Source organism: Sardina pilchardus, chromosome 10 (assembly GCF_963854185.1).
Source record: "Sardina pilchardus chromosome 10, fSarPil1.1, whole genome shotgun sequence".
NCBI lineage: Eukaryota > Metazoa > Chordata > Actinopteri > Clupeiformes > Clupeidae > Sardina > Sardina pilchardus.
Genome location: NC_085003.1, coordinates 31,133,791 through 31,153,389, shown reverse-complemented (window position 1 = coordinate 31,153,389; position 19,599 = coordinate 31,133,791). Strand labels below are relative to the sequence as shown.

The 19,599-nt window shown below is 44.2% G+C and overlaps 1 protein-coding gene across 2 annotated transcripts; it reads left to right on the top strand.

The window, feature by feature from the left end:
• The first annotated feature begins 8,405 nt into the window (after window positions 1–8,405).
• On the top strand, window positions 8,406–17,929 carry LOC134094233 (UDP-glucuronosyltransferase 2C1-like). Of its 2 annotated transcripts, none has more exons than XM_062547681.1 (7): window positions 8,406–8,541; window positions 8,769–9,504; window positions 12,593–12,741; window positions 16,138–16,269; window positions 16,528–16,615; window positions 16,699–16,918; window positions 17,277–17,929. In XM_062547681.1, the coding sequence occupies exons 2-7, from the start codon at window positions 8,784–8,786 to the stop codon at window positions 17,557–17,559; spliced, it is 1,593 nt and encodes a 530-aa protein (XP_062403665.1). In that variant the 5' UTR covers window positions 8,406–8,541; window positions 8,769–8,783; the 3' UTR covers window positions 17,560–17,929. The 2 variants fall into 2 exon arrangements, with proteins under 2 accessions (XP_062403665.1, XP_062403667.1); XM_062547683.1 differs by having other exon boundaries at window positions 8,531–8,664.
• The last annotated feature ends 1,670 nt before the right edge of the window (window positions 17,930–19,599 follow it).

The window sequence follows — 19,599 nt, the reverse complement described above, 5'->3', positions numbered from 1 at the left end:
TTCCCACACAATCATATGTCCCCTTTCAAAAGTCTTAGACTAGCATTCCTTCCTTTCTCTTGACGTCCTTCACCATCTCTGCTTTTTTTGCCGACACGCGTACAGTGTTGTAAGGGCTGCTGAGTAAAAGCTGTGCTGAATAAGGGTGGTCGGGCTGAGGCTCTCAGACAGTGCTGATCTTGGCTAAAGCAATTGCAGCAGAAACAGCAAAACACCACGCAGTATGCAGGCAACACAAAACAGGACAGGACTCACTCACCATGGAAACACCGGAGGGGCTCACACGGATGCAGCCATAAACAGACACCTGTACACATGTACAGAAAGACAGACAATGGTGAAGAGTTTCAATAGTTCACTTCTGAGCTGCTATTCTTGCATGATTACAATTCGATTTCACAAAATGGCCATCACTGAAACAATGAGGACAGCATCAAGACTAGCATCCACTGATGGGAGACAAATGTGTAGACCCTGAAAAGCTAAGAGAGAGAGAGAGAGAGAGAGAGATATTTAGTGGAATAAATGGTGAGGATAGCAATAGTTGGACAACACAAGTACTGTAAAGCATTCTTGCTGAAGCATTTAATGGTTTGAGAAGTGTTGTGAGGCATCAATAGAAGAGACATGGATGTTGTGGTGTGTTCCAGAAATACTATACAGTATTAACATGTAAATGGTTAGGACTCTGCAGAGGAAAAAGAAAACATGAGCAAGCAGGTTGATAAAGCCAGTCCTTCATCACACACATGGAGTCTGATCGATTCCAGTCAATACAGCCGGCCAGCTCCAAACCGGAGTTCTCTCTGAGGCTCCCCCTCCCCCATTTGTGGGGGAGCCGACCAATCCCCAGGCCTTTCGTCCGCACCGTTGGGCGGAGACTGGTGGGACGGGCGATCAGCCCTCAGCGCCGGTCGATCGGGCAGGCATGCCTCTCCAGAGCCACGGCTCATTTAAAGTTGTGTTTTTCTTTGGCGGCACACAGGTAATTGGTGGAGGGTCTGGGATTGGCACAGTCAAGAGTGGAGGAGACAAGAGGGGGGTGAGGACAGGGGCACGTCTGTGCCTCCCAGCCTCTCGCGCCAATCTGAGCGGGTAGGAACCGTGACCAGGTGGGGCGGCCGGGACGGGCGATGGAAGAAGAGACAGTATGACACCCGGCGCTCATCGATGTTGGCCGCCGCGCAGGTGAGAGCCTGAAGATTGAGCGCGAGAGGGGGAAAAAAGGGCGATAAAAACGCAGACGCTGTCGATCGACGACACGTCTGCTCCTCAGCTCCGCCTCACGATGCTATTTCTGTCTCCGTTCATCCCACTCCTGGGTCCTCATCCCTTTTTAGATTTATTTATTTTCCCCCACACATCCCAAGCTCTGCTGTGATTTGTGGTCACAACACAGGGCTACTGTAAACTACGGGCCCTGGTGTGTGATAGACGTGTCACTGACGTCCAGAGACGGACACTCCAGACAGCACTTCACACACCTGCATCTACCAAGCGCTCCCAAGGAGGGCCTCATTTGAGAGCCGTCTCAACCAGCCTGCTTGCTGGGTATGTGTGGAGAAGGTAATGAAAAGGTGTTTTTAGATTAGCCTGGCTAGCGCCTACCACTTCTGAAATGAGACGTGGTCTGGCAACCAGACGTTCATTTTCTCGTATTTGAAAAAATGCCCAGATCCGTTCATTGGGAGCCACGGATATCTAAATGCGCCTGTGCATAGCTCATTATGGTCTTGCTTTCCCCCTGTTCTGTGATTGGTCCCTTATCTCAGGCAAAAATTAGGGTGGTAGTTTCCAGACTGCCTTATCAGCGTGAATGAAATCACAGCGCAAGGCAAGATGGGAACACCCAGGCTACTTTTAGATGGCAGTGGACAAAAAATGTAGATGTAAAAGATTCTAACTCAGAAGAGGGATGACTTAAGCAGGCCTGATAGAGTTCAGGCATGGCGCCTGAATTCAGGCTTGAGCTCGGCCATGTACGATGTCAAGAAAGGTTATTCTCTATATTGTCTTTGAATGTATATATTTGATAATTTCAGGCACAGATAATTTCCTGTCCATCAGCCCTGCTTTAGGGTCATGGTGATGATGATGATGATAATGATGGGAGTAGAAGTAAGACGAAGAGGATGAGGATGGTCAGGATGACCTCATCATGATGATTTCTTGAGTGTTGAGCACAGGGGCATTAGCTGACCACTTCCCTAACACATGAACACACACACACACACACACTCACTCCTGGCACACCAGCCCTCTTGACCTCTGTCACACCCTCTCTCATACACATTTAAAACACATCCCTCTATTTCATCCCTCTCTCCTCAAACACCCCTTCAACTCCGCACCCCCCCCCCCCCCCCTCCATCCCTCCCCCACCTAGTCGTGCGCAGCAGGAGTGAACAGCCACTGAAGCCAATTAGCTGAAGCACTGCAGAGCGCTTTTACTCAGGGGCTGATGGGCTCATTAGGCATTAAGAATTCATGACATTTAACTCCTCGACATGGCAAGCAGGAAGCAGCCAGCGCAGCGTGGAGAGTAGCCACTGGGCCCAGGCTGTCCGATTCCCCCTCTCTCTTTCACACACGTACAGTGTGTGTGTGTGTGTGTGTGTGTGTGTTTTCTTGGTCATCAACAAAAATAGCAAAAATAGAATTTCTCTCTCTCCATCCTTCCCTCCTTTTTCTTCCCCCCCCCCCCCCTCTCTCTTCCTCTCTTCCCCACTCTCCCGCTCACTCAAACAGAGGAGGCAGATAAACAGAGGAAGGGCGATTACTCTTACCTTGGAGAAAATTGGCTCTTTTATGCAAGGTAGTTCTGTCATTCATTGATGAATTTAAACCGGTTGGAAAATAGAGCAAAATAATAAAATGAAGACGTAGGGATTCACACATGTGCACGTGCGCGCGCACACACACGCACACAGATGCACACTGTAGACCACATTTGCACAGGTGCACCCAGTGTTTCTTCGCGACCGTACAATTAGCTGATCATTGATCCGCTTTTAACGTTTATTGAGTGGACATAAAAGTAAGCAATAAACATTTAATTGCGCTGTTTGCTCTGGGAGGCATTTAGAATCTGTTTTATATTGTAGAGTTAATCAAGACAACAATCTCACACACACGGCAGGCAGTGATACACACACACGTGTGATGTCTCCACAGGAATCTCCCCACCATGTTTGCCACCAGTTTAATTGCATAATTTTATATAAATGTCCGAGTGTGCGTATGAGTGTGTGTGTGCATGTCTGTGTGTTCATTTGCTGTTCCGCTAATCCCAGATTGAAATGCAATAGCAAACCAGAAGCTTGTGATCAGAAGTGTTGTATGAATGATCTTAACTCATATACATGTACTGTACATGAACAGGTGTGTGTGAGTGTTTGTGTGTGACTGTGTGGCAAAGTGAGGTGTTTACACTGCTGGATCCTTAGGGAAGCAGGTGAGACAGTAACCTGACAAAGATGGACCGCCTCTCTTACCTGTGCTGACATCTTCCCTGTTAATGATGTTACCTGCAACCGGGGGGTGGCTTAGGAAGAGGGCGTGGACTGTGTGTGTGTGTGTGTGTGTGTGTGTGTGTGTGTGCGTGTATGGGGCAGATTGACACTGTTGCCATGGATATATGCAGATTTCCCCAGCCAGGCTGCTACCACAACTTTAAAAACATTAAAAAAAAAAAAACCCATGTGATCAACAACCCACAGTAATAATATGCTGGAGTTCCGCACACTCCTACCCCTCCATATGCAATAAGGCTAGAGTAATTATGCAGACAACCAGAGGAGACCTGATAAAACTATGAGAATAGCAAGAGTGATGGGGTACGCTACACTAGGGAATTAGGGAGCTAGAGGATAGAGTGAAAGAGAGAGATTTGGCAACGATAGATAGATCGATATGGAAATGAAATGTTTCTGCAGGGGTGACATATCCTCCCTTACATGTGCTGATACTACATGTAAGAGATGAAAATCTCTTTTGAAGAGACATAAATGCATTTGAGTTTCACACTGTAGTGTGCATGATTGCTTTGACGTTTTTTTTTTCTGTGTTTTATTCTGTCAGTATTGCAGTGATGGCACATTTTAGACACAGACACATGGGAAAACAGGAACTTTGTAGTGCTGAGTGCTGGTTGTCAGTCATCCACTGGGGGGAGCTCTCATCTATAATGACATGATGGAGCAGTAGCAAGGTAAGGCAGACAATGAAGGCTTTAAGTAACAATATGTGAGGCTGTTGAAAAGTAAAACTTTAAAGCTTCGCTTTCAGAATACTTTGTGATCATCACACAGGGCTTTTTCGAGCAAAGTTGCAAAAAACTGCTTGGTTTTTAGGTTTGAGACTACATCAAAAGAGTAAACATTCTAAAAAAAAGTAGCATACACTCTGTTTTTCATCTCAACTTTTAAGAAAAAATAACTTACAGTAAATAGAATAGGTTACTACAGTATATCTGAATAAAGTAAAAGTCTTTTATTTCAGACCTTTGAAAGACCTTTCTACAGTCTCAATCTAAGGACACAGATTTATTTCCTTCATATTGCTTCAGGCATAACATCACAACATCGTAACATCCTAACATCCCTGTACTGCAGCAGATGAGGAGACATGACAGGGCTGTGCGCAGGTGTTAGTAGGCCGACGCTCTCTGACCTGACGCAGAGAGGATGTTGCTCTGACTTTCTCCTTTACATGGTTCTTTGTTTTTCCGTATACCGTTTCATCTCGTCGTTCCTTTCCTTACCCCTCGCTCGCTTTGATCTGTTCCCACTTTCCGTTTCTTTTCATATCCTCCGTGCCCTCCCCTCCCTTCCTCTCTTTTCTCTCTCTCTCCCTCTCCCTCCCTCCTCCTCCTCTCTCACATCCTGTGTCTGTTATTACTTTCCCTCTGTTTGTTTTACAGATTTTCCTCCCCCCTCATCTTTTCTCTTCTTTCGCTCCGTGCGTTCGTCTCCTTGCCACCCACCCGTCACTCTGTTGCTCCTCCTGTCTCCCCGAATTCAAGCGTTCAAAGCGGATAGGAAACGTCAGCCGTGCCGACGCTACGCGCATGTTGACATGGCACTTCAAAAAAGCCCCAGACAGAGGAAAGAGAATATTCTACAAATTTGATCAATTGTTCCTCGTCACAACACCCACCCCCCCACCCCCCGCATTCACATTACACCCCCCGCCCTCCTTAACCCCCCCCCCCCCCCCCCCCCCCTTTATGTCTGTACATGTGGAGCAGGTGTGGCAAGGGGGAAGGGAGGGGTTGAGGAGGCTCTTTTAGAACACACACCTGCACTCGTCCACTTCTGACCCATCTGACGTCTACACACACACACACACACACACACACACACACACGGACATACACACACACACACACACACACACACACACACACACACACACACACACACACACACACACACAGAAACACCTGTGTCTGAGGCTCAATTGTGCTGCCTCTCCAGCTTATGAACAGGAGCTGTTGATTCTTGTGTTCTTTGAAGAGAGATTGTCAAAATGGAGCACTAAGCCATCTGTGAGTCTATGTGTGTGAGAGAGAGAGACAAGGAGGCATTTTAGAGACGATACTCAACATTGCCTTCTATCTGATGGGTGAGAGGCTTTGTCGACAGCTCGCAAAGGGCTTCACCTTATCCCAGCTCTGCCTCCAACCAGTTGCAGAAGCCGGCACGATACCAGCCGGTTCCAGTTTCGCTGTGCCTCTGTGCGACTGCCAGAGTGAGTCCTCGGATTATTGCAGCCTCTTTGCGCATACACACACACACACACACACGCACACAACCAAACGGACACGGTGGAAAATATGTGCTGAGAGTCTCTGGCCAATAACTGTGAAATTCGGCTGCTTCAACGATGACGACGACAACAACAACGAAGACAACAGCAGCAACGCCACCTCCGCCTCCCCTTATACGGTGTCTGTGTGGTGGCAGGTGAAAGTTGGATCCTAGCAGAATGAATGACGTACGCAGGCATCAGCGACTCTTCACCTGAGTCCCTGTGGCAGGTAGAGCCAACTGCTCCAGATGAGACAGATCAATGGGCGAAAAATTGGAGAAAAAAGACAGAAAGAAAAAGAAGGAGGAAGAAAGAAAGAGAGAGAAGGTGAAAGAGGCAGGATATGATTGCAAAGAGAGTGAATGGGGAGATGGAGGGTGAGCGAGAGGGAGGGAGGGAGGGTGGTGCGGGGGAAGTTGTCAAAGGAGAAGAAAAAACAGCAACCTGAGTCTGCAGCTGAGAAGTGGTTTTCCACTAGCCGCTGGCCAGTTCAGTGTTGATTTTTTTTTCTCAAGGAAGGATCAGTCTCTCTGCTGACCCACTAAAAGCTTCTCCAGAGGGACCTCCACTACCTCTCCCTCACCTCCATCCACCGACCCCCCCAGCTCTCTCCTCTCCTCTCCTCACTCCACCGGCCTCACTGCCTCTTCCTTCTCCTCTCTTCATAGACTAAGAGACTGAGAGCTCCATGCTGTCAGAACAGTGGGACTCAATCTTAACCCGCGGATGCCCTCTGAACTTCCATATAGCCAGATTAAAACAGAACAAAAGGCTACGTAAAACAACTACCCTCGGGGCATGTAAATCTCTGACAAGTGCCTCAAAAGCCCCTCATTACAACAGAGCCTAAAGACTCCCCCGGGGCAGAGGCCGAGGGTGGAAACAGATCGGCACCGAGTCGGCTGCTCTGGGGATGGGAGGATGGATCGCTTCTCTCACGAAACACTTGTCTCATAAAACGCTCAGCTCGTAATCAAAGGACCATGAGAAGAGCAGGTTTCCCTCACATCTTCAAACAGCACTGCGGAGATCCCTCCATGTGTGTGTGTGTATGTGTGTGTGTGTGTGTGTGAGAGCTATGACGTGAGACAGCGTGGGAGCTGAGAAGCGGAGAGCACAGAGTCGAAATGGGATGCAATGTGCTAGGAGGAAACGGGACTGCCTTGGGAATGTTGGAGTGCCATGGGCACCAATAGGCCAGGTTCTGCAGGAGGGGAGGGGAGGAGAAGAGAAGAGAGAGAAGGAGAGAGGAGGAAAGTTTGCTCTGCTCCAAATGACCACGCTAGTTGGCTGAGGACAGACAGGAAATGTTATAACTGTGAGCCGTGCTCTTAACTCTTTAATCTGTAATCATGGCAACCGCTGAATGACATTTCTGAATGACATTTAATGACACCTTTGATTTCTGGATGTTATGTGGTCTCTCTCGCTCTCTCACCTACATTTTCTCCCTACTTGTCAGCATTCATGTGTGCGAAAGCTAACCAATCAACCCAACAATACCCCCCCATCCCCCCCTTCCACACACACACACACACCTGCGTTTCTCCCCCTTCTCTTCTAAAGTGCTACAGCACAGAGGGCAGCGGGGAGGTGTCTGGTCAGGTGCATTGCAGGGGTATGGAGGGTCAAGCTATTATTGGGTGCGATATTTCCATCCAGGGGCGAAAACGTCTGATGTCAACCAATTTAGCAGTGTGGCCACTATGAAGAGGGAGAGAGGGGGTGGCAGACAAAGACATGAGTCACTGGGGGATAGGAAGTAGACCCCCCCCCACCCCCCGCTCCTGGGACGCACATGAATAGATGTAAGGTGTGAACACTGACAGTCAAATGTGCCAGGATAATGTGGACCAGGTAAGAAGACAGCTGATGTTTCTGTTCGCGTCTCTGTGAATCAAAGATGTAAAGTACAGTATATCTAAATGTACACTTTTCACTTCTGTGTACTCTGAAGGAAAAATGCACCTAAGGTTGGGCATGTCAGAGAATGTGTGGATGGTGGGAAACATTGAAATCTTCAGGCTGAGTCGGATGAGATAACACACATGCGGTTCAAAACAGCTGTGGCCTAACTGGTTAGGGCTTTGAGGTTTCAACCGAAGGGTTGCCGGTTCGATCTTCGACCAGTAGGAAAAATGTGGTTGGTGGAATTACTGGGCACTTCTTTCCCATACCCACATCCACAACTGAAGTGCCCTTAAGTCACCTAACCCCTCACTGCTCCCTGGGCACCGCTGTAAGGCAGCTTCACTGCTCCGGGTTAGTGTGTGCTTCACCTCACTGTGTATTCACTGTGTGCTGTGTGTGTTCACTAATTTACGGATGGGATAAATGCAGAGACCAAATTCCTTGTATACTCAAGTATTCTTGGCCGAGAGAAGCCTGCTCTACATTTACATTTACAAATGCTGTAGTAGCTGAGTTAATCATTACCACTCACGTGACTCACATGCCAAGCCTACAAGATTTACTCAGCTCAGAACCACAACCTTTGGCCCAGTAATGTTTGTGCAAAACACTCAGAAAGAGAGAGAGAGAGAGAGAGAGAGAAAGGACACAAAGGGTGAGAGCTGGAGAGCGAGAACGAGAGAGAGAGAGAAAGGAATGAAGGGGTGAGAACTGTAGAGAGAACGAGAGAGAGAGAGAGAGTGCTGTGTCACACAAATCCGTGTGCTTCATGCGGTTGACCGGTCTGGAGACATTCACCGTTGCACCTATTTAGAAAAGGTCTGTAAAAACATACAAGAATCTTACTGGTCATTTAGTACTAATACGCACATGTTTAAACTGTTTTAAAGAGCTTGTACACTGTTTTCATACTAAATTACATAATGTCCTTCAATATGCCAGGTAGGTCACATATAAAATGTGTTTAACTAATATTTTCTTCAATGCAACTCTATTTGAATTGACATGATGTTATTATTATATAATAAAGATTATGAATTTTGCAGACCTGTTGGCCAGAGATGGCTTCTGTCCATCCAAGTGTGCTCCTACTGGCTCTTCTGGTCTGTGGTCTTCACTGCGTACACAGTGGTCGAGTGCTGGTCATCCCGGGAGAGTACAGCCACTGGCAGAACATGCGGGTCATTGTGGAGGAGCTCGTGGAGCGCAACCATAGTGTGACCGTTTTGGTCAACGCCGCCTCGCCAACAATCAACCTCACGCGCCAGGAGCGCTTCCGCTTGCAGGTCTTCAACATCCCCCTGCAGAAGGAGAACATGACCGCGCTCTGGGATGACTTTGTGAACCTCTGGAAATACCAGATGAACGGAACAGGCTGGCAGGTGCTCTCCAAGACGGCGGACTTGTTGGAGTCCTTCGACTCGTATATCTCTGTTGTCTGCAAAGCCTTGGTGGGAAACAAGACTCTCGTGGAGGACCTCAGACGGTCCAGGTACGAGGTGATCCTAACTGACCCCTTCACGCCCTGTGGGGACCTCATGGCCGACGCACTGGACGTACCGTTCATAATAACGATGAGGATGACATTCGGCTTCATCTATGAGAGAATGTGTGGGCAGATGCCCACCCTGCCGTCTTTCGTACCCTGCAACCCCATCTTGGCCACGGACCAGATGAATTTCAGGGAGAGGCTGGTTAATTTTGGGAGCTACCTCATGCATTCCGCCATGTTCTTTCTTCACACATCTAAGTTCCAAACTAGAGTCTACAGTGAGATCAAAGGTATGGGATCCACAATTTAAGTTATCAAGGTTTAAGATTAATGTGCATTTAATTCATCTTTCTCAATCATCTTTCTGCCTTAATGATTTTAGATTATAACAGGCCTTGCAGACTAGAATTATTTTTTTATTGCTGTCGATTGCTGTAGATGGTCAGGTTTTTATAACAACTTGTCTTTTAAAAATGCACCTATTAATGAACTATTCTCACAAACTCACACAATTCTCATATTAAATAAAAATAGAAAAAATACTTGACTATGACTAGTCAGATTACATAAAACTGAAGACTACACAGAGAGTATAATTATGACCGCCGCTAGCGTAGCTAGCGAAGCGGTCATATAGTTGTTGTCAAAGTTTTTTTTTAATTTATTTTTTATTCTTTTTTCCCGTCATTTTTCGTCAACGATTCCCGGGAAACCGTAACACCGGAGCGCATGAAACTTGGTGGGCATGTAGCCCCAGTAGAGTTCTATGGAAAATTTTCGTTTCGTCCCCAGGGGTCACTCCACCCCCGCGCTGCCCCCGCCCGAAGCCCAAAAATGACAGTTTTTCCTACATAACTACCTGAACCGTGGCACCGAGGATGACAAAATGTTTATGGTATGTTGTTCTCTAGAGCTTGCATCAACTTAGCTTATAACCAGTCATTTGTGATTTGCCCCCCCATCGTAAAAATTGAAAATGCAATGTAATATTGCTTTAATTGCCCATATCTTCAGATGAGATGTTATGAACTGCACCAAATTTCATGTGTATGATTAACCTGACACCCTCTGGGAGTAAGCCAAGTTTTGTGGAATTTCATCCATGGGGGGCTATAAAATAAATGGATTTATGTGTACATTCAGGACTGTATACCCATCGGCCAGTAGATGGTGGTATTATCTGGAGTCTAAATCCCCCCCTGGGGATTTCAAAAACTGTTCCAAACATCTCAATCTCTGCTAGTTTTTGTCCTAGAAACATATAAGTGACACCATTAGAAACCTTTAATCAACTAGTTTCCAAATATGTTTTAAAAGAGAATGGTTGCTCTGGGTGCAACAAACATGCAGGAACACACACACACACACACACACATACACACACACACACACACACACACACACACATAAATACACACACACACACACACATACCTACACACACACGCACCACTACATACACACATGTACATAAAACATTATACAAACACATGCACAAACACGCCCACACGCATGCACACATACACCCTTACACACACACACACACACACACACACCTACACACACACACACATGCACACACATGCACACACACATCTTTGAGTACATTTTGTGAGACCACCGGAGCTGAGAAGTGAGTGTGTGTGTGATGTACTATAGTGTGTGGGTGCGTTTCTGTGTGCCCATCTGTGTGTTTGCATGTGTGTATATGTGTGTATGTGCATGTTCTGTGTGTGTTCTCTTTCTTTCTCTCTCTCTCTCTCTCTGTGTCTGTGTTATCTGTGTGTATTCTGTGTGTGTTCTCTCTTTCTCTCTCTGGGTGTGCCTGTGTGTGTGTGTGTGTGTGTGTGTGTGTGTGTGTGTGTGTGTGTGTGCGAGTGTGTGTGTGTGAGTGTGTGCCTGTGTATGTGTGTTTGTGTGTGTGTGTGTGTGTGTGTGTGCACACGCGCGCATGTGAGTGTGTGTGTGTGTGTGTTATCTGATATTGGAGTGACAGTGACGGCAGAGAACACAGTGAACATATACTCAGAGACACATTAAACACACACACAAGCAGACACACTCACACTAGACAGAGAAGCACTCATACACAAAAGCAAGCGCACACATGCACACACTCATTTACATACATAAAAGTTGCAGTAGGGATGGAGTAGGCGATGGAAACACAAGCGTGATTGATATTTGCGGAGAGAATGTGCAGGACTGAGCGGAGGTCATATTGTGTATCGCTTTGCGGTACATCTAGTTGCATTAATGATAGACTGAATGGAGGATTGAAAAGGTGAATAACATCCAAATTACATCAGACATAAGGGCCATGTCTGGAGTCTCAATACACTTCAATTAAGAGTTAATTTGTGCTCCTCAGTTCTTGTGGAAAACATAAGATATTGAATATAAACTCTAATCTAACTATGAAAGGATCCTGTTGTGTTCTTTTTTCCCTGTTTAGTGTTTTTTCCACCATGTCTGCTCCTCTTGTGTCTTCCTGTTTGCTTTGTTTACTTCCTGTGTCCTGTGCCATGTGTTCCTTTGCTTGTTTTGCCATGTGTTTCTGTGCCATGTGTTCCCTGTGCCTGTGTCTCCGCGGCTCCGCCCCTCACTTGATCCTTGTTAGTCTTTCCAGCCCTCTGTCTCCCCTTAGTCTTCGGTCATTAGTCCCTATAGTCGTTATGTTGTGCATGTGGTTTATTCAAGTTGCTAAGTCGACTCCTGGTTTCTTAAAAGTGCACTATGAGATCTTGGATGGCTTTTAAAGTAATTTCATTTTTGTCTCAAATCATAGCCACCCTTTGATCAGCTTGCTGCCTGCTCACTGAATATATTGTGAAAAAATCCGGTCTCTGGAGATAACATAGGGGCTGTAAAATGTCAAACAAACACTAGGGCACAGGCTGTGTACCAACACATAACAAATCATATTTCAGCCAAACACAAACAAGATGTTTAGGGGAGGGATTGGGGGTTAGTGAGCATGCACATATGGTTGGGGGCAGTGAGAAAACTTGATTTAGTAGCATGCATGGGAAAGTAGTGTTTTGTTTGTTTACGTGGAACGTCAACAGAAGTAACATTCAGGATCTCATAGAGCACCTTTAAGTTTGCCTTGTCTCACATTTGGGTTCAACACTCTCTCCCAGTAACACTGTGATAAACTGAGGTCATATTCATAAAATACACTTTTTGACACTGTGCATTAAACTGTTAGTTGTTTACACCAGTTAAAGTCTCAAAAATATACTTTTGTGTTCCGCTCCTTCTGTGGGTTCAGCCATTTGTGGCTCAGGGCCTATTAGAAATCCTATGGAGTATTACTAGCTGATATAGCAAATGTTACAAAGCCAACTCTCTGTGCCTCTCCTCACTGTTATTCAGGGAAGCCAACAAGCGTGTGTGAGATGGTGGGTAAAGCTGACCTGTGGTTCATCCGCGCCCACTGGGTGTGGGAGTACCCGAGACCCTTCCCACCAAACTTCATCTTTATTGGAGGTCATCACTGCAAACCTGCTAAACCACTTCCAACGGTAAGGCAACAGACATGGATAAGCCTGATACCCAAAGATATGGTGATAAACATGCCCCCAGAGTGTAGCACTGTAACTGCCGGGCTCTAGCTGTTGGTATCAGCAACTCTAGCTAAATAACACAGATTTTTCATTTTTTATTTTGTATCGACAGTAGGCCTACTCGATGACCTTGCCAAACAGAGATATACTGCAAATAATGGCTGTAATTCTCCTTTAAGTCAATCAGTACTGGCTTAATTAACTCATTCACTGCCAATGACGTCTATAGATATCAATTACGAAACTTTTCAACGGTGAGGGCTTGAGAACGATCTGGCAGAGCTTTAACTTTGTTTATCTAAGTCATCCCTCCTGACAGAAGGTCAGACTCACAGTGTTCACCACTTATGTACATTTTGTTTGGTGACCGAGACTGGCTTAATTTCATTTTTGGGTGGCGTATTCCTTTAACAATGCATGACCAACCATAGCCTACTTATGCGGCACACACGGCGCGGAGTTGATTATCCCGCTTATACCACTGCTACTATCACTTTCATTAGAGTGCATGAAAAATGCACTCTATTGTTATTCCAACTATTCTTATTATTATTCTTCAACGCTTTTTGTGCTTTTAATGCGGCTTCAACGGTTTAACTTTGAAACTTCATTCAAACTGTGTCGCGTAGATCTTACTTCGGTGACTTGGGCTTTGTATTTTTCAACTTTGTAACTTTTATACTTTTTAAACTATTTAATTAAAACTATCAAAATTTCCCCATAGACTTAACATTGTGATTATGACATCACCGATTAGAATCCTATGCCAGAACTCTCTCTCCCAGGCTTTTAGAATCCTATGCCAGAACTCTCAGGCTTCTAGAATCCTACTGTATGCCAGAACTCTCTCTCTCAGACTTTTAACCATGCAGTCTGGCTCTGATAAGACTACAGATCCTATTCAACTGTTCCCTGTGCCCAAAACTGTTTCAAAATAAAAATCCTCACTACCATAATTCACTATCAAATCATTCAACCATTTAAACTACTCAACTATTTAACTGTTCAGCCATTTTAACTGTCAGTTGTCATCAACTATTTAAACTACTCAACTATTTATACTCAACTATTTAACTGTTTGGCTATTCCAATTGTCCGTTTTCATCAACTATGACTCCCTCCAACTGTTTGTACTGCCTGAAACTAAATTCACTATTAATTAAATTCAACTATTTAAACTACTCAACTATTTAACTGTTTGGCTATTCCAACTGTCAGCTTTCATCAACTATGACTCCCTCCAACTGTTTCTACTGCCTGAAACTAAATTCACTATTAATTAATTCAACTATTTAAACTAGTCAACTATTTAACTGTTTGGCTATTCCAACTGTCAGTTTGCATCAACTATGACTCCCTCCAACTGTTTCTACTGCATGAAACTGTTTCAAGATAAAAGTCTTCACTAAAATAATTCACTATTAATTAATTCAACTATTTAAACTACTCATCTATTTAAACTGCTCAACTATTAACTGCTCAACTATTAAGGCGGGATCACACTAGCCAGCGGCAGGTGTCCTATTGTTCTCTATGGTTCGGCAGCGGAACGGTGACAACGCTGGTGTAACGCTAGCGTTGAGCAAACTGAGAGTTGAACTTGGTTCAACTTTGAAGTGCAACGCTCGGCTCATCACAATAAGTTTTGGAATGTTTAGGTATTTTAACCAATCAGATTCGTCTAAGGATGTAGCAACAAATATTGAACTTAGGAACGAGATAGAATGTTTAGATTTATTATTATGGTCTGAGCGTTGCGTTACGCTTGCCGCTGCCGCTGGCTAATGTGATCCCCGCCTAAGTGTTTGGCTATTCCAACTGTCCGTTTTCATCAACTATGACTCCCTCCAACTGTTTCTACTGCCTGAAACTGTTTCAAAATAAAAGTCCTCACTCAAATAATTCACTACTAATTAATTCAACTATTTAAACTATTCAACTATGTAACTGTTCAGCCATTCTAACTGTCAGTTGTCATCAACTATGACTCCCTCTAACTGTTTCTACTGCCTGAAACTGTTTCTTAATGAAAGTCCTTACTACAATTATTCACAATTAAAGAATTAAACATGTAAACTGCTCAATTAATCAACTGTTCAGCCATTTTAACTGTCAGTTGTCTTCAACTATGACTCGCACCACCTATTTCCTCTGCCCACAACTGTTTCAAAATAAGTCATCAGTGTCATAATTCCGTATTTAATAATGTAACTATTTAAACTATGCAACTATTTAACTCTTTAGCCATTCCGAATTACAGTTGTCATCAGCTATGTATCCCACCAACAGTTTCCTCTGCCCACAACTGTTTCAAAATAAAAGTCCTCACACAATAATTCTCTATTAAATAGCTCAACTATTTGAACTACTCAACTGTTTAACTTTTTGCTCATTCCAACTGTTAATTGTCATCAACTATGACTCCCCTCAACCTTTTCTCTACTTCACCTCTATCTTTGTCACAATTTTCATGCACTCGTAATTCCCTGGAATTGCTTTCTCTAGTTTATATTGCCGCTGTCTTAGACGCAACGTTGTTTTAACCGTTACATTGACATTGGCGAATTAATATTTAAGTGTGATTAGCCTAAAAAAAGGAACTTCTTCATAGCCGTGCGTATTATCGAAAAATAATGCACGTTTCAAATAGCGCATCACAATAGGACATTTGACCAAGCAGTGGTATAATTGTCATAAGTCAGCAGCATTACATCACAGTGTAACTACAGAAGCAAAAGAAAATGTTAGGAGGATGTCAAAGATCGTATAGTTACTAAGATGAATCATAAAGGGGGTTTTCAATGGAATGAAATGGCACCCACTTCCGCCTCCTAAAGGGGCGTGACCAGTGACGAGATCATCGGTTTAGAACGGTGTAGAAGCAGCAGAAGCAGTGTGCCGTTGATAACAGGTGGCCTGCGCAATTAGCGGAGACAGGTCAGGTCAGGAGGGACAGGTCGTGAACAAAGTTATTTTATTTATTTATCTTGCTGGAAAATATGATTTCAATGTGGGAATGTTAGAAAGACGTGTGCCTTGTAGAATATGGGTTCGTTACTTGCATTGCTGAATGTAGGGCTAAGGGAATGGTCATAATCTGAGATAAGGTTTATTTCTCCCGTTTGCCTCCTAAATGGGAGTGGCACTACATCACAGGGAAACCGGAATTGACCCTCATATGAGTCGTCTCGCTTTATAAACCCTCTCTGAGGATGTGGTGTGCTGGAAAGTCTTGCAAATCCTAACCCTGTGCTGCCTCCTAGGGGTATGGAGAAACATAGCAGTCTTTAAACTAGCACCGTTTCATTTACAGCAATGCCAAATGCCATAATATTTCTTTGTGTACTTTCTCAGGAATTGGAGGAGTTTGTGCAGAGCTCAGGTGATGATGGTGTTGTTGTGTTCACATTTGGATCAATGATCAAGAACCTCACAGAGGAGAGGAGAAACATGTTTGTGTCGGCTCTTGGACAGATCCCTCAGAAGGTATGACCTGCTTTTAATGCTAATTGCTAACACTTGCACTGTCAAAGCTTTACACAAGAATTTGAAACCAAGAGTCACTAAACACCTACATCAACTTGTAGAAGTGTGCAGGAAAAAACACATTGTCCACTCAGTAAATGCATTTGTGCAGAAGTAAAGACACACCACAATTCCTTAAAAACCCTTATTTAGAAAGCCTTATTTAGATACACATCAATGGTTGCTAATCGCTTCAAGAACTGTACTTGTTGCTATTAGGTGGTTTGGGGGTTTGGTGGCGAGAGACCTCCGACTCTTCCTGCCAACATTAGAATCTACAACTGGATCCCTCAGAAGGATTTGCTGGGTGAGATAATTGTACCATTCCTGGACAAAAAGCGATTGTGGCAGTTAATTGTTGATAATTTCCAACATTTTATTTTCTCAAAGGACATCCAAAAACAAAAGCCTTCATATCCCACGGAGGTTCCAACGGACTATATGAAGCCATCTACCATGGGGTCCCACTTCTGGGTGTTCCTCTGTTTGCTGACCAACCCGACAACATCTTCATCTTGGAAAAGAAAGGAGCTGCCATCATGCTAGATTTCTACAACATGAACTCAGATGACCTGGTGAAAGGCCTCCGTGCTGTGATAAACGACCCATCGTAAGTTCTTCTTCTTCGTCTTCTTTGTTTAACAACTTAAAGGTGCTTTTAACGGCGCCGACTGGCTTGGAGTGTGAAATTGAATCTTTTTAAGCCTGGTCCCGGCCACCCACCTAGATCTTCTTTCAGGGAGATCTAGTCTGGCAGGCCATAGTTCATAACCGTTTCCCTCAGACAAGAAAAATGTCAGGCCAATCAGTGCCGAGAAGGGAAGACAAAACTGAAACTAAACAGAAGCAGCAACACTAGTGTCCAAAAAAAGCAGCTGGAAAAATGCAGGAATTTATTTACAGCAAAAGCAGACCCACATACATTGTTTCCTGGCTGTTGATGCTGATGCAAATAATTTACCCGGCAGGTACAAGGAGAACATGATGAGGCTGTCACGCCTCCATCATGATCAGCCAATGAAACCTCTGGACCGGGCAGTGTTCTGGACCGAGTTTGTGATGCGCAATAAAGGAGCCAAGCACCTGCGAGTGCAGGCCCACAACCTCAGCTGGGTTCAGTACTACTGCATGGACGTGGCGCTCTTCCTGGTCTCCGTGGCTGGGCTGTTTGGCTGGCTGACCTTTAAGACGTGCAGACTGTGTATCCGTGCGTGCGGCCAGAAGAGTCACAGGAAGAGGAAAGCTGAGTGACAGCACCCGTTAGGGCTTCCCAGAGCATTCAACTGAAATCACAAGGAAAACAGGTAGTGGCTCAGTATTACACACATCTGTGTATATATGAGTAGATGCAGTTTACATATTTTTTACCTCAGTGCTAAATACTGTCATATTATAGCCCAACAATGTTATAGTATTCCATGTGGAGTAGCAGCATCCTAATGCATTATAAATACCACAAAATAGTTAAAGGTGCGCCAAACGATGTTATGCGGTTTCTAAGCTAAAACATTTTTTGTCACATTCAGCAAACACCACCTCACCATCTGTAAGCTACCTGTACCCTGAGTACTCTGTAAAACATAGGGTCTCTGTGGACAGCCCAGCCTCCAAACATGCCAGCCCCCTAGGGTGGTCTTTTTTAGTGTCTAACCTATAACATCACAAAATCGATGGTCATCAGATATTGTGTGGTATGCACGTCCATAGTAGTGACATATTTGCACGCGCAACATAGTTTTCGCTTTCGAGTTTCGAAATGTTTGTAGAGGCGGAGCTGCACCTGTAAGATGTATGACAGAATCTCTCACGTGAGATAACTTCGTTTTTCAAGATAATGGATTGGTTAGGATTGGTCAGAGGGCGGTAGTTTTTCACATCAGAAGAACGCATGACAAATGACTATGAAATGTTTGTTTTGTAGTCTTGTTTTTGTTTGTTGTTGATAAACAGTTGCAAGTTGGATTTATCAACAGATTCTAAAGGAAAAGGCAATAAACCGAAAACAGCAAATTAAAAGCCTATGTAATGCATCGTGTTATCTGTTTTATGTGTTTACACTGAATTATAATAAAAACCAATTTCATTACATCCACTTTACTTTAATATCATTATTGTTGAGGTCTTCTAGAATATAACCATCTGTGCCACTTTTGCATAGATGATTTTAGTTTGATGAAAAAATGTCAGGGTGTAAGGCCCCCCGGACCTCTAAATGTTAACCCTTTAATCCACCACACGTCATTATTATAGAATGTTAACACATGACAAATGTGTTTGATAATAAAATCAAATCAAATTCTTTTTTTTTAAAGTATATATTTTTGGGGCTTTTGTGCCTTTAATTTTGACAGGACAGTAGAGAGAGACAGGAAGCGAATGGGTGAGAGAGTTGGGGTGGGATCCGGAAAGGACCTCGGGGCGGGAATCGAACCCGGGTCGCCGGCGTGCGGTGCAGGTGCCCCAGCCAGTTGCGCCACGGCTGGGGCCTATCAAATCAAATTCTTATGGCAAACACATTGACAGATTATAATGTCTTGGTCAGTGTCCAGTTGGCATGACCAAACATTTACGGGTTATGGGTAATGACAAATTGTGATATCGGAGACATCCCAAGGATGTCAGCTTTGCAATGCAAGTGATGAAAATTACACTTAATGGCAAGATGCATTAAAAACTGTACAGATGTCATTTCATAGTTAGGATGGTGTCAATCAGGCACATCCCTTCCAATAAAGTGTTACCCACTTTATTTATTCAAATAAACTGTGCCTTGTTGAAGCTCACAAGACAGTTGTCTTTGATCATGTTGACTGAACTGTTTGAACAAGTTTGACAGTTTACATGATGAGGATGTTGATGTGATATACAATGAACTGTGATGTAACATCCTGTCAGTTTTGTATAATCATGCTCATGGGTCCAAATTCCCTTATTCATTGGTTTCTGCTTCACTCAGGTTGTCATTTTAGCAGATGCTCACACAGTTAATATGTGGATATTATATCTCATGCCTTCCTATTCTCATTATACTTTGCACAAGGAATGGTTTTAAGAGTGGGCTAATTGTCTCATGCATGGAAGATATTTAAAGACTAAAGACCAGGCCTGAGTCATTTTTTGTTGTATTTTAGCAGGCTAATATGTTGACTCACTGGAGCAATCAATGTGGTGAAAACAACATCTATGCTGTTAATTGACTCACCTGAGATGGCTGACACATACAGTAGTACAAAGTTATTTTCGGTCTCTGACGTGATGTCACACCAGGACAGGATTATCTTCATATAATAC

What these genes read in the sequence shown, in the direction of transcription:
- LOC134094233 (XM_062547681.1), top strand. Translation starts at nt 8,784, where the DNA reads ATGGCTTCTGTCCATCCAAGTGTGCTCCTACTGGCTCTTCTGGTCTGT. An exon ending in AGTCTACAGTGAGATCAAAG is followed by an intron (nt 9,505 to 12,592) that starts GTATGGGATCCA and finishes ACTGTTATTCAG; the next exon opens with GGAAGCCAACAAGCGTGTGT. An exon ending in GCTGTGATAAACGACCCATC is followed by an intron (nt 16,919 to 17,276) that starts GTAAGTTCTTCT and finishes TTTACCCGGCAG; the next exon opens with GTACAAGGAGAACATGATGA.